Below are 13,769 nucleotides of genomic sequence, written 5' to 3'. Positions count from 1 at the left end.
ATTTAATATAAAAGACACTGATCTACAATCATCCTCGTGTCAAACCCAGTCATGTTGAAGGTTTCATGAAAAGGACCAAGTTTTTATTTATTGCATCTCATCTAATTTGACTACTTACTATATGAACACTGTACAGTGTTTCATATATAATTATATTTATTTATTTAGATACCTTATACCTTATACCTTATAACATATATATATATATATATCCATATGTATTTATTATTTCTATCTATACTTTCTTTTTTAAATGTTCGAAATGAAGTATTTTAATTTCCAAAAAATTCAGTGAAGAAGCAATATCTAGGTATGGGTATGAAGTGAAATAGAATTTTGACTATCTGCATGTTTGCCTGTGTTCAAACACAGGCCTATTAAGATACATTTCAAAATATCAGATCAAAATTCATCATGATTCATGGACTCCTTGAATATAGATTTTTAAAAAAGAAAAATGATAAGCTTTAGCTTTTTTACTCATCCAGTATTGACATTGTGGCGCAATCAGAGACATTTGATAGTAGTGTTTTAACTCTATAGTGTTTGTCTCCCCTACATTCTGCACATACAAACACACACACACGCACACCAAATGTTGGTAAAGTTAATGGTTTTAGTGTCATACCTTTATTTTAAGTTTCCTCAGGGTCTACCTCTTTCCCCCGTGCAGAGGCGCCCCCTGGCGGACACAGCAGTACACAGCAACAATAAACACGACGGAGCAGTTTACCTTACGGCACTATGCATTAACAAATTGTAATTTTCACATTGTATTCGTTTGTCTGAACGTATGCCACTGCGTCACACGTGCAGCTTACTAATTTATGAACATGACCATGAAATGTGTTGTCTAAAAAGCATTGAGAACAGCTTGGGGTTTTGCAGGTGTAAAAGTTGCTGCATACATTTGTTGCCATCACGGGCAAACCAAAATAGCCAATGTTAGCTAAGCTAAATTAGCCGACGATCCCTTCCTCCGACGTACTCTGCCCGAGCTTTCGTGCCCACTCGTTTACGGATGATTTAGTTGTGAGCCAAAGGATATATGTTGTGCTTCACTCCTTCACGCCTGCCTCGTGTGTGTCATACCTCCTACTGTACTGAACCGAGCTGTGCCCGGGCAGCGTCCCGCCTCCTCGCTGCTCACGTGATTAGTGCTTCCGGTGACGACGATGACGCGCACAAGAGTTCCGTTTTTACAGGCAAGATGGCTGCCTAGTCTGTGGAGCAGCGTCGTTTGTTTTGGTGGTTTGTGTCCCAGTTGCACGCCTCAGTTTGGACCGCGCAAACCTTTGGGCTCAGACGTTTGGTTAGAAGAAATAAAAAAAATTAATAAATAAATAAAATAGGCTGCCACGTGTGACAGAATGAAGTCGGAGGTGGAGGAGCTGATGCCGAGGCTGCTGCCCTTCGAGTTCGCGGCCGGCACCGAGGAGCTGGACCCGAAGGGACCGCCGAGGAACCCCCAGGAATACCTGCGACAAGTCCAGTGAGTCCCCCCCCCCCCCCCGTCCCCCCCGTACCCCCCGGACGATCCTCTGCGTCCTGGCTGGACAGTGGAGCATTAGTGTAGCGTGTCACTTGTGCTGCGTCGTTGGACGTTACTATTATACTCAAAATTGTGCAGACGTGCTCATAGGAGTTGTGGGACTGTTGAAACCGAAGTGTTGAGTGTAAAACAAAGGAGCTGGATTCTTGTTTCCTCCCCTCATTGACTTGACATGACCTGGAGACAAAAGAAAAATCCCTGTTAGAAGTGGTGGTGGATGAGTGTCGCGTGTTGATGTGTCAGGCAGACTGCTGTTTTCAAATTGGTGTTTAGTCTTGTATTCAGTCATGGAGGGAAGAGAAAGAAACGGGGAATGATGATGAAGAATCGGCAGTGTAAAAGCTGCAAGAGCATCTCCAAGCAGGTTGATGATGCTGTGACCGAAGCCCTTCACGTTTACGTTAATATTGTGGCCGGAGGATTGAACATAAGGACATTTTTAATAATGGAAAAAGACACATGCTCACCTTCTAGATCAAAGGTACGGCAAGTGTCCAGTCGCAGTCCACGAGTCGCTTCCTGAAGCTGACGAGACCGGAACAAGGCCGTGTCCCCAAAACATACCATGATCTAAAGGCAGAGACGAAGAGCGGACGAGGAGAACGCGTCGGACGGTTCAGAGGTGGCCCCGTCCCACCAGTCATGATCCAGGATGAAATAACCGTGGAAAGAGCTGAAACTCACTCGCAGTTGGAAGGAGGCATCCGTCAACAAACGGAGAGAACGGGAGCAGTTTGGCTGACGATGTAGGAGTCTCATTAAGAGCTTGATCGGAGTGACAGCCTGAAAAAAAAATGTCGTCCCAGTATTCTGTTCCATGTGATTTTCAAAACTAGCGAGTCTTTTTCCTCAAGTGTAGAGGTATCAACACGTTTGGCTACATCTGTACTTAAAATCAAAACGCTTCTTGTGTGGGTAGAATATATCCGTTGAGCCATTTTTGTGCTTGTGTAATATAAATATGAATCTGTTTACATTTCACCAGGTTGGAGGCTTCGTTGTGTCCGGAGGTGGTAGTTGCTCAGATCGACCCCAAGAAGCTGCAGAAGAAACAAACAGTGAATGCATCTGTGAGTCAATGTGCACACTGACGTGTGTTCTTCAATGAATATACTACTACACTTACTTAATGATCATTCTATTGTCTATTTGTCTTCTGTGTGTATTGTATGTGTTCATTACAAAGGCCATCTGAGGATGAACCTTTACAAATGCTATAATGTTCATTGGCCAGATTAAAATAGTTAACATTAAAAATGAATATCAAAGGAAGGTAGTGGAAGAATGGGTGAATATGTGCAAATTAAACCGAGCGACGACTGCTCAAGGAGGTTGTTTTTGTAAACATGTAAATCAAATCCATCAGTAGCCTGTCTATTTACTTTAAGTGTTCAATGAGCCGTCAGGGGCCTATGGATAATGTTTTCACGTATATGAGATCAGGTGAGATGAAAGTATATTCTGTCCCATCACATGTCTGAGAACAGTCCCTTCTCTGTTTCAGGTGGCGGGTTGCCACGCTGCTCCTCTGGGCTTCTGCCCCAGTCTCAGCTGGCAGCAGCAGCAAGTCAGTAACTTCTCAGCTGTCAGACAGGTAAAGCAAAACAAATGAATTAAACTGTCATAAACCTGAAATTATTCAATTTTGAATATGATGCAGGCACCACGTTTCAAATTACTCATTTAATCAATTACTTTTTCTGTACACGGATCAACTGCAGTTGGTAAATTTGTGTTTGACAAATAAATTGGAGAAGTGCAATCCAAGACATGGGTAGTAAAATAAATTTGTTTGATATGAGATATGCAGGAATCACAATGGCTGAGTTGCACTGTATAAAGTGGACGGTCAAACTCAGTCTGGGCCCAGTTGTTCAGGAGTAATCTGATCGGAGTTTGGATAATGGATCGGCTCCAGTCTTGAAAATGGGTTATTCAAAACAAAAACAGATTCTGAAATCGGATTACATCACGTCCAATCTTGGTTATAATCTGGATGTTTCAATCATTGTTCATATTTTTGGGTGGGACTGGTAAAACTTTGATCCCCCCTCAAAAAAGAAAAAAAAATCTGGATTAATCTGATCGCAACAGAGACTATTTTACGACTGGATTTCAGGAACAAAATGTCCTAGAACTTTTAAAATAAGTCAAATAAAATAACATTTATATCATGTAGTATAAATACATTGATTTTTATTTTGCACCAGATTTTTTTTCCCAAACCATTATAGTGATAAAGTAGATTAAGTAGAAATTAGGCTTTTCGGTGCAGTAAGGTTAGACAAAAGGATGTTGTCCCCCTAAAATGATCCTCAATAGCTGTGAAATATCAAAACAAAAATTATTGTTTTAACTTTCATTTATCACCTTATATGAATAACAATCACACAAGTGCATCCCTTATTACATGTCGCTCATGCTGAACTTCTTGAATGACAAACAGAAAGAGCAGAGACACAGATTCGTCTGGCAGAGGAGCGCTGGTAATCCAGATTTGGTCATCTTGAATTAGTTTTTATCTGGACCAGGGTGATCCAATCCAATGTTGCTTTGAAAAACCGAAACAGAATAAAATGGATTACGTGTTCCTGAATGGCAAAACAAAGGATTGCCAAATCATTTAAATCCAGATGAAACTTTTAGGACAACTGTGTCCCGATGTAGGTTTACAATCTGTTCTGCACTTTGCTTTCAGAGCATCACAAAGAACAGAAGACACTGGAGCAACCAGACTCTGGATGACAACGTGATGGTGGTGAGGAGATGGCAGAGTTTCATAATTCACTCCATAATTTGAAAACATCTTAAATGTATTAGCATCACATTGTATCACGTGTGTCACCTCAAGGGCGTCTAGGGATTCACTCACTGATCACTTGATATGGGTATACTGTACATTAGTCATAATTGTAACGTGTGTGTGTGTGTTTTTCTGTGTCACAGCCCAGGCTAACCGACGAGGAGGGCTGGAAGAGGTTCTGTTTAGGGGAGAAGGTCTATCTTGGCACATCGTCCTGTGACGCAGATGCAGAAACGGAGCCAACGCTGGACTACACCAAGGTTGTATGAAGGTGTTTCTATGGAAACGGATAAAGGCTCCTTCAGTGAAATATTTATTCAACCGTTAATATTTCTTGTGTAAACCCGGATCTTTCCTTTTTGTCACTCAGACGTTGAAATGAAAAACACTCCACTCCTTTGTCTTTAGCTTATTGATAAATACACAAACAGTTGGAAGTTATGATTAATTATTTAAGACCACGGAGCCTTAAACCTGACCGACAGGTTGATGAATGCGTGTCTCTGTGTAGGTGGGCTTCCCTCCCTTCCTCAGCATCGTGTGCAGACTCAACCAGGTAAATCACTTTAACCACAGAAACTTATCTCACCCTCTGAACCAGTTTAACTAATGTATACATATATAATCTGATCTGTATGTTGCCTCTCTTCTCTTCTCTCTCTCTGTGTGTTTGACAGTCCACGGTGTTGATGGTGTTAGAGATTCTCATCAGCTGGTTTGAGGAAGGAGCGTTTGTTCCACAGTTGGTGAGTTTGGTTGACGAAGAGCGTTTTCACACCTGAAAGTCGCGTTTTTGTCACATTGTAAACATTTGATCCGGTTAGTTTTGGTTTCACATTTAAGAACTTCACAAGACATACCTGTTGAGGGATTTCTGTCAATGTGTTGTCAATTTTGCGGGGGGCCAGTTCTTTTTCTTCTTTTATGGTAGCTCGCCGCCTCAACTTCCTGTAATTGGTCCGAACCATACAAAAGAAAAGTTCTCACACTGCCAACGAACCAAACCATGTCTCAGTTTGATCCGGACCGAAACCACCTCTTTTGGTCGGACCAAATTTTTAGTCCATTGGTCCGGACCGTGGTCCCCATCAAACCTGTAACTTTGGTTCGGACCGAACAAGGCAGGTGTGACAGCGCCCTCAGTCAGGTTTTCTTCAAGTGGCTACTGCTTCCTGTGTTGTCTAATACTACAATCACATTTTGTTGAAATGTTGCACGTGGAAAACTATGCTCATTGTTTTCAGCTGAAGAACATGTGGAATAGGAGCGTGCGCACAGACCTTGACGACGGCCGTTTTGTTTCAGGGTTGCTGGTTGTATGCCTTACTGGGTTGCCTGGAGAAGCCCCTGCTGCCTGAAGCCCACTCCTCCATCAGACAGCTGGCCAGGAGATGTGCCAAGCTCCGCAGCACGCTGGTAGGACCTCGTCTGTACCACTGCTGCTCCACGACAGACCACCTGTGGATTTTTATTTGAATATATACAAGCTGCTATTTTTGGTGTCGTTATATGAATCTTTGGGGCAAAAACAATAACTCATGATTATTGCATAATTTCTTCATAACGTTTTCATAGCAATGAAACCACCTAACAATCTGTGCGGCTCCCATGATTCCACAGGAGAGTCAGGACGACAAGAAACTTCCTGCCCTCAACCTGCTCATCTGTCTTGTTGCCAGGTATCTACCAGTGTCCAACATTTTATATATCAAGGCACAATTGTAGATGTATAGTGTCATATTTTACTTTTGTGATCAACTTCCTTTTTTTTTTTTACGCGCAGATACTTTGAGCAGAATGATCTGGCAGATCAGCCGGAGTGAACACGACATATCAACAAGACATGAAGAACGAGTCTAATTGACGCAACGTTAAGGCAGCGGGTTCTGCAGTCAAGCAACAGGATCTTACAAATGACTCAACGTGAAGACGCTCGACCAAGACAAATTTATGGATGGAAATAAACACGTCCACATGGGGCTGTGGAGGGTCTGGAGCCCACAGGCCACAATTGTGAACACAACTAATGTTATTGAGATATTATTGATTCTGGTCACTTGGACAGATCTGTGCTGGTAGAACTGATGCAGTCAAACCAGTAGGATCACTGTTATTTTTTATCAGGATAAGCCACTTGTTTTCCTGGTGAATATAGTCCTGAAGTCGCCATGTTTCTGGTTCAAAGGTTCATATTAAAGACTTTTCTAATAAACTGGTGATTTGTATGATTATGTTTATGGACAGTGTGGTGTCAAGTGTTTCTAGCCCAGAAAAATATAGCAGCCAATATTTACACTGATATTATAAACAATGCAAATGACATGGACCTAGGTCAGAAATGGTCTTGAGTGAAATATCACCACGAAATCTAACACCGATAGATCAAGGTCATTCTCAACTGATCACTAATTTTGCTGTATTTGGTTTTTAATTGTAGACTTCAAATTATGTGGTGTATGTAGAGCTGAAACCACATCAACCTTCAACTAGATTAAACATTAGTTAAAAAATTATCAAAGTGAGAACAACCTTCTCCAGTTCCATCTTTTCAACTACTTAGTCTTATCCACCAACCGATGTACAGTACAAGTCACATTTATACAGAACTTTTTCTAGAACAGTCATACTGTTGGAATAGCGTCAGAGGCAATTTATGGTTAAGTTTGTTACCCAAGGACACTAAAGGAGCCAGGGATAGAACCACCAACCCTCTATCTCATCAGCCACAGCCACAAAATCTGATGTTGGAGCCATAATAATTATAATAATAATAATAATACCACACACTTTCATTAATACCTCACCTTTATTTTGAAGCAAATTATCAGCTGGTACAAAAAAATAATAATGACGAAACAGATTCTAACCCAGTATTTCAGCACATCACATGTAGCCATGTGAGGAACATACATGGGCCTCGACATTGATAAAACAGTGGAGCCAAATTGGGATTAATGTGCCACATCAACTTGAAAACACAACAACTGGTCAATGCGACCATAACCACAGATACCCCAGCCTATGGTATTATGATTCGGATGAAAAAAAAGCCCCCTCAAAAAACATTCAACACCATCTTTTCTCTGCAGCGCCACTTAAGACCTCTGTAAACCCCCAGTTAGAGCTAGAGAATAAATCATCTGGATTTAAAATTAAATGTCTAAAATGTAAAACTCTCCTACCTCAAACCCATTTAGTCCGGAGCCCGACCAGAGGAGCAGCCCTGCCAGAGGCACCGCTCTGACTAACAAGTCCAGTTTACATTACTACGGGGAAAAGTGGGAGGAAAATAATAACCAGTCATCTATTGTTTCAGATTATTTTTATCCTCTTGCGTTAAAACTACCAGCGTGGTCTTTATGTGAAAAATGAGGGCGTTTGAATACCAGTTAAAAACTTCAGTCATCTGGTGTCATTAATGGCTGGAGGTCTTTTTCCCTGCGTCTCTACAGAGGCTGGACGAGAAGCAGGTTAGCGCCTCTTGTCCTTCCTGTCTCTATCTTTATGCTCCCTGTCGCCGCGGGACGATCGGCCCCTCCCCTCGTCGCTCCTCCTCTTCCTCCTCTCTTTCGATCCCTTCGAGTCCCGTCCCCCTCCACTGGTCCCTCCACTCTTGCGGGGACTCCTGTCTTCTCCCTTCTTCCTGCCTCTGTCCGACGGCCTCCTCTTGCGCTTGCCGCCGTCGCGGCTGCGACTTCGGCTGCTGCTGTTGGACGATGAGGAGGAAGAGGAGGAGCTCCCGCTGGAGGACGAGCCAGAGGAGGAAGAGGAGGAGCTCCCGCTGGAGGACGAGCCAGATGACGAAGAGGAGGAGCTGTTGCTATGACTGCGGACCTTCTTCGGCTCCTTTTGCTTCTTCCTCCCTCTCCCACTGTCCCCGTCCTCCTTGGAGGGTGCCGGCGTGGTGCTGGGGGCCTCCTGAGGATCAGGCAGCTCTTGTGAGGCTTCCTCCACCGTCTTCCCCCCTGCAACCTGGTTCTCGGCTGCAGAGTCCTGTACCTTAGAGCCAGGGAGGATGAGATTCTGACCAGGCACGGTGGGGGCAGTTAGGGGTTCTGGGGTAGGAGAGGTGCCTCGGGTCTCAGAGGACTGTGCCGCTGGTTCCCCTGCAGCGGGACTGGGACTGGGCTGGGGTTGCTGACTGGTTTCTGGTGCCTCTTGGCTGGTTATGGGTGGTTCGGAGGACTGGGTGTCTTGGGTCTTTTCCTTTTGGAGGTCTGCGGGCCTCTGTACACCTTCTGGTTCTCCTGCCTCTTCTTTTTTCCTGTCCCCCTGCTCCCCCTCAACTTCCATCTCCTCTAACCCTGGACTAACCTCCATTTGTCCCTTTTCTCCCGCTCCCCTCTGATCCTCGCTGCCCTTAACTCCCTCCCCCTCTCTTTCCTTCTTCTCCTCCTTCCTACCCTCCTCACCCAACTCCATCTTCTCCACCTCTTCATCTACCTTCTGCAACCCATCCATCTGCTCGTTTTCCCCATCCTCACCCTTCACCTTTCTATCCCCCTCCTTCCCCCTCTCCTCTTCCTCATCTTCCTCCTCCTCATCTTCCTCCATATGTCCCTGGTTACCTGCCACCTTGACTATCTGACCTGCGGGCTTACCCTCCGCTCGGTGGTCCATTCCTGTTGCAGCCGTGTTGCCATCCTGGTCGCGGTTTGGCTGTCGCCGGGGGCGGGACTCCATCTTACTGAGGTGTTCGGCAAAAGCCTCGCGCCTCTCCTCAAACACAGCTACACAGAGACAAAGGTTCACTGGTTACACGACTGGATAACACCTACCAAGGTGAAAATACAATTGACGTGCTTCCAGGAGAAAAACCCAACTGACCGTTTAGTTTCTTGGTGGAGTCATCGAAGAGTTTCTGTGTGGCGGAGCACATTTTTCCAGGCAAATAGAAGATGTGAGGCTTTGTCTTGGTGCGAATGTATTTCACCAGACGGCTGTTGTGACCGTTCCACTCCTCTTGCTGTTGATAGAAGAGAGAGATGGTTACATTTCTCTTTGACACCCTATGTTACTGAGTCAGTGAAGTATTAGTTAATGCTCGTGCAAATCCCATTTTATTTCCCTACTACTTTATACAGCAGTATCGACAAAAGTACAGATACAATAACAAGTAAAAAACTTTTTTAGCTTTGAAACAAACAGGCGATGGCATTCAGAATTAAACTAAAACAGGCCATGTAGAACTCCAGTGACCAGTCGGAACCTTTATTTTCCACTTTACTTCGGCTCGTTTCCACCTTTTGAACCAAGTTATATGTAGTTTCTCACCAGCTGAGCTAGTTCCACCTTCTGCTCCAGTAGTCTCAGCTCAGTCTGTTTGGCTCGCCTCTCTTCAAACAGCTCCCTCTTTTCGCTCTCCACCTTCTTCTTCTCTGTCTCAGCCTGAACTTCGAGCTTCTGCTCGATCTCTGTGCGCCTCTTTTGCTGCGGGGGCAAAGCAGAAGGTGGGCGGAGAAAAGATTAAGGAAGGAAATAAATAAAGCTGCTAACCCAACTTATTGTGTAAAGTCTCCATTTAACAATTTATCTGTGAATAGTGTTGAGAAACTGAAATCAGAAATTCAGTTCTTCCTCATTATCACAATATTGATTTACAAAGTACTTATTCTCGGGGTGTTTTGTCATCTTGGCCTTGTTGACATAAGCCTGAGTAATATACTGCTGCATTAAGAATTGACTCTGTAAATTGGCTTCAGTTTTAGTGATGCAGTCGCCTCAACAGTTGACTAATAAACTAGTTGATTTACTCACCTTATCTGTAGAGACGTTGGACTCCTGTTTGAATTTTTGCAAGGTCCCCATCAACAGGCCGAACATGCGCCGATTCCTGACCGAGAGAACACAAACCCACCATCACACACTAAACATTCTGAGCAACAAAACAATGATTAAATATTGACCTATTACGATAAAATATTTCCCCCTCCCCCATTTCCTATTTCCACTATTTGCAGGTGCAATTTAACTGATCACATTGATCTTAACAATCGCTCACTTAGTATAAACATGCATCAGGGTTCATGTTGGCCTACCTCTGTTTGCCCTTCTCATCCATGGTCTGATCTTGAATGAGGTCTCGGCGCGTTCGCTCCTTGGAGGTAGCTACGACAGACGACTGCAACGCCGGCTGAGGGGAGGAGAAAAGGGAACAAACATTCGTTGAGACTATCGGTCTTAAAACAACCCTTCAGAAAATGAAATCTAGAGTAATTTACATGGCAAGTCAATTTTTTAACTAACCCACTTAAGTCACAACTTTATTTCCACAGCCTGCACAAATGAACAGCACAACAAATTATTTCTCAGAAAGGATAAACGGGCGTTATTTACCTTTTTGACGTCATCGTCATCCTCGGCGTCGCTGTCGTGGCGCGCATCTCTCCTGGCCCTCTGGTCCCCTGCCAGCCTGAAGACACACAAGACGCCCATTAGAGACAAATACTTAAACACTGAAAACATGACAACTGTTATTCTCACACCTGTCTGAAAGGCAACTGTAGCCTGAAATGACATCCGCTCAATAAAAAGGGCAAAAATAACACTAAGGCAGCAGCATGACACCAATCAGAACACAAGCGTCATATTTCTTTGTAGCCTTTACGCTTGAGTAAGTCCCTCTAAAATAAATCGGTTGGAATTTCTCCAAGGCGCGGCAGCAACATATTTCCTCATATAGGCATTAAACTTACTTTGGATAAATAAATCTGGTAAATCTTGAATATGCCAACGGTGAAATGTTTCACCAAATCTAATCTTATACTATACCAATTCTATCATAGAATTTTTTATTTGAAATTTGATTTGATCACATCAGCCCTGATTGAACACTTTCCCATCCCCAAATTTAAATGTAAATGTTTCACCCTCGTGAAATGACATGTATACGTATATGATATATATATATATATTGGTTGTTTTGCTTTTTGTTTTTTAAATCAAGACCGAACCTCAGCAGAGCTCCTTCGATGTCTCTCTGCTTGGCAGGGGGGCCGGCACTTCCTATTTCCGAGAGACTGCGCCTGGGGAAAGGGCACGGATACATATTAAAGTCATAAATTAAAGAAAACATTCCTAAATTACACAAATTGTTTCATTTCAAGTGAGTCTAACTAAGATTGCGTCAATGCATTTTACACCCAGTAGCCAGTTTAATAGGTACAATCATGTAGGTAGTGCTACACTCGTGAATGTCACTGTGTTCCATGTTTTGAATGTTGATGATTGAGGTTCAGTACAGTCATCAAAACTGTAGTTAGTGGTGCTGGCGAGTTGCTTTAACTGTATTCAATAATTGCCATAGACTGAAGCAACGGAACAAATCTAAACCGGAAACATAATTGAAGAAATGTCCTTTTGTTCAGAACACTTGATTTGGAATTGTTTAAATAAAATGATAAAAGCCTGTTTTCTGCGTGCATTTCGCAGGGCCTTGCACGACCACGACCTGGGTCTGTCGATCTGTGAAGGAGCGTTAGCCACCTGGAGCAGAGCTTTACCTGAGCAGGTTGGTTCCTCTGCCTCTACCACCTCCTCCTCCTCCTCCTCCTACGACGCCTGCCATGGGGCCGCCGAGCCGACGGATCTGGCCCGGCCTAGACACGACACACAGCAGGAAAAAAACAAGGTCAACACACCGGACTCGGGCGGTCCACGGGCACACCGGGAAACGAAGGGAAACCCTGTCGTGTAACGCGGGTCTGGCATCTACTTAAACGGGGCAGCCTTGTGGTTCCACTCGGACGACGCCTACTTCGAGGCCTAGCAACAGCTAACCAGCTGCGATTTGATATTTCCAAAATTAGGGATTCGTCGATCGTCCCGGGCGTGTGCATTCTGTGTGTGGGTTATTCTTCAGCTAGGACACGTGTGTAGGTTCGGAAAGATCAACGCAACTGTTTGTGCTGTCTTGCTAGTTTACCGACTCATGCTAGCGCGGTCGTTTAAGCGCTAGCATGAGTCGGTCGGCTGAACGCTAAGAATGTGCCAAAAGCTAAAACATTTTTTTTAAAAAGCCGCCCTATCTTTTACCTCGATTCATTGGGATCACGTCCGGTTAATTTGCGGATATTATCGTCCACGTGTTTCAAGCTTTCCTTGGCTTTTTCGAGCTGGTCTTGCAAGCTCCGCACCACAACCGCCATCTTGCTACCAGTTAGCGCGAATCACGTGTTTCTTCTTCTACGGTGGTTAATGTCTGCTGCTGCTGCGGCTTCTTCTTCTGTTTTGACCGACGTTGTGGCGCATTACCGCCACCTGCTGCCACTTGAGTGTACATCAGAAACTGTGTGACAGCACAGTAATGGGAAATTAAAAAAAATTAAAACTTGGCCCAATGTTACCTGTGTGCTCGTTATTAGGTGCTGTTAATACTTTACCAACATGTTGCTATGTGCACCAATCTCCACACCCACAAAAGAGGGGATTATTTTCAGAATAATTCATTTGAAAAATATTTGATGGGAAACAAAGCACCTGCAATCCTGAAGTTGAGTCCCGAGGATGCACCTGGTGTCGGAAGTCACAAGTTCTGTTACCTCTCGACAAACATTTAACATTAAACAACAGCATTTAGAATATTAACATAAGAAATATCTGAATAGTAACTGGCTTATATTTTAAGAACTTAAATTGAGCTTTTGCAAATATGTATCTCCCAAGATTGTATAACAGGAGAAGGTAAAGTTTTCATTTGATTTATTACCTTATTCTTTCGCCCCTGTCTGTTTTCATTGTTTGTTTGTCAGCAGGAGGATCCAAAACTAGTGAAAGGATTTCCACAAACTCAGTGGAAGGATGGGAATTGCTATAGAACTAAGATTTTAGTATAATATTTTGGTGCAGACCCAGAAAATGGGGCAGATCCAGGATTTTCTTTTAATGAATTTCTTTTAAATTCAAAAGATAGCATGTTTAAGTTTTTTTTAATTTTCTCCAATTTCCCAGGGAGCAATGCATAAGAGAAAAAAACAGGCAGATTTAAAGGACTGATATCCCTTATGAATATATGTAATTTGGAGGGACTTGATTGAGTTTAAAGAAACTGTGGGCCTTGGCAAAGGCATGAGCTCTACTGAGAGCCATTCTAGTTCCCCTTGCCCCAGTGTATGGACCTTTTGCCTTTGCCTGACATGTTGTCACAAATCGCAGTGTGAGCAAACCACCTCTGGATTGTGAGCCCAACATTGAACATGAAACCTCTTTCTGCTTTGCTCTTGCAGCTCTTCCATCAAACCACAGCGGATTTCCTGGCTCACATCCGCATGCGGCACTGCTGGATTTCTGCTGTTTCGCTCATGATTCGTCCTGCCACATTATCTTCTCTGTGTTGTGTCTGTGTGTGTGTTTGTGTGTACAGTGCATCACAAACAAAATTTCTTGTGTGTAGAAAAGTAATTATGGAAGTGTGTG

General features: G+C 43.6%; 2 protein-coding genes and 1 long non-coding RNA gene across 3 annotated transcripts; 1 reads left to right on the top strand and 2 right to left on the bottom strand.

The window, feature by feature from the left end:
* The first annotated feature begins 1,137 nt into the window (after positions 1-1,137).
* On the top strand, positions 1,138-6,567 carry gemin2 (gem (nuclear organelle) associated protein 2). Its single transcript, XM_035610460.2, has 10 exons — positions 1,138-1,492; positions 2,538-2,622; positions 3,057-3,146; positions 4,251-4,310; positions 4,499-4,615; positions 4,867-4,911; positions 5,033-5,101; positions 5,661-5,771; positions 5,976-6,034; positions 6,139-6,567. The coding sequence occupies exons 1-10, from the start codon at positions 1,371-1,373 to the stop codon at positions 6,176-6,178; spliced, it is 798 nt and encodes a 265-aa protein (XP_035466353.1). The 5' UTR covers positions 1,138-1,370; the 3' UTR covers positions 6,179-6,567.
* Positions 1,522-5,200, bottom strand: LOC124851011. The gene is made up of 4 exons (XR_007032165.1): positions 3,026-5,200; positions 2,528-2,592; positions 2,020-2,335; positions 1,522-1,729 (listed from the first exon to the last, which is right to left on the bottom strand). It is a non-coding gene; the product is annotated as an uncharacterized LOC124851011 (long non-coding RNA).
* A 575-nt stretch (positions 6,568-7,142) lies between the features above and the next one.
* pnn (pinin, desmosome associated protein) lies at positions 7,143-12,545 on the bottom strand. Its single transcript, XM_035610458.2, has 9 exons — positions 12,390-12,545; positions 11,858-11,953; positions 11,309-11,380; positions 10,692-10,767; positions 10,394-10,488; positions 10,113-10,188; positions 9,630-9,785; positions 9,183-9,321; positions 7,143-9,085 (listed from the first exon to the last, which is right to left on the bottom strand). The coding sequence occupies exons 1-9, from the start codon at positions 12,500-12,502 to the stop codon at positions 7,827-7,829; spliced, it is 2,082 nt and encodes a 693-aa protein (XP_035466351.1). The 5' UTR covers positions 12,503-12,545; the 3' UTR covers positions 7,143-7,826.
* Positions 12,546-13,769: the final 1,224 nt, after the last annotated feature.

This window comes from Scophthalmus maximus, chromosome 15 (genome assembly GCF_022379125.1).
Source record: "Scophthalmus maximus strain ysfricsl-2021 chromosome 15, ASM2237912v1, whole genome shotgun sequence".
Lineage (NCBI taxonomy): Eukaryota > Metazoa > Chordata > Actinopteri > Pleuronectiformes > Scophthalmidae > Scophthalmus > Scophthalmus maximus.
This window is presented reverse-complemented; position numbering and strand designations above follow the sequence as displayed.

Bases quoted from the DNA above. Each gene is read 5' to 3' on its own strand.
- pnn (XM_035610458.2), bottom strand. From the start codon at position 12,502: ATGGCGGTTGTGGTGCGGAGCTTGCAAGACCAGCTCGAAAAAGCCAAG. The intron at 11,954-12,389 runs GTAAAAGATAGG...TGTCGTGTCTAG, and splicing joins CGTGATCCCAATGAATCGAG to GCCGGGCCAGATCCGTCGGC. The intron at 9,086-9,182 runs GTCAGTTGGGTT...GTCTCTGTGTAG, and splicing joins CTCCACCAAGAAACTAAACG to CTGTGTTTGAGGAGAGGCGC.
- gemin2 (XM_035610460.2), top strand. From the start codon at position 1,371: ATGAAGTCGGAGGTGGAGGAGCTGATGCCGAGGCTGCTGCCCTTCGAG. The intron at 3,147-4,250 runs GTAAAGCAAAAC...CTTTGCTTTCAG, and splicing joins ACTTCTCAGCTGTCAGACAG to AGCATCACAAAGAACAGAAG. The intron at 4,912-5,032 runs GTAAATCACTTT...TGTGTTTGACAG, and splicing joins TCGTGTGCAGACTCAACCAG to TCCACGGTGTTGATGGTGTT.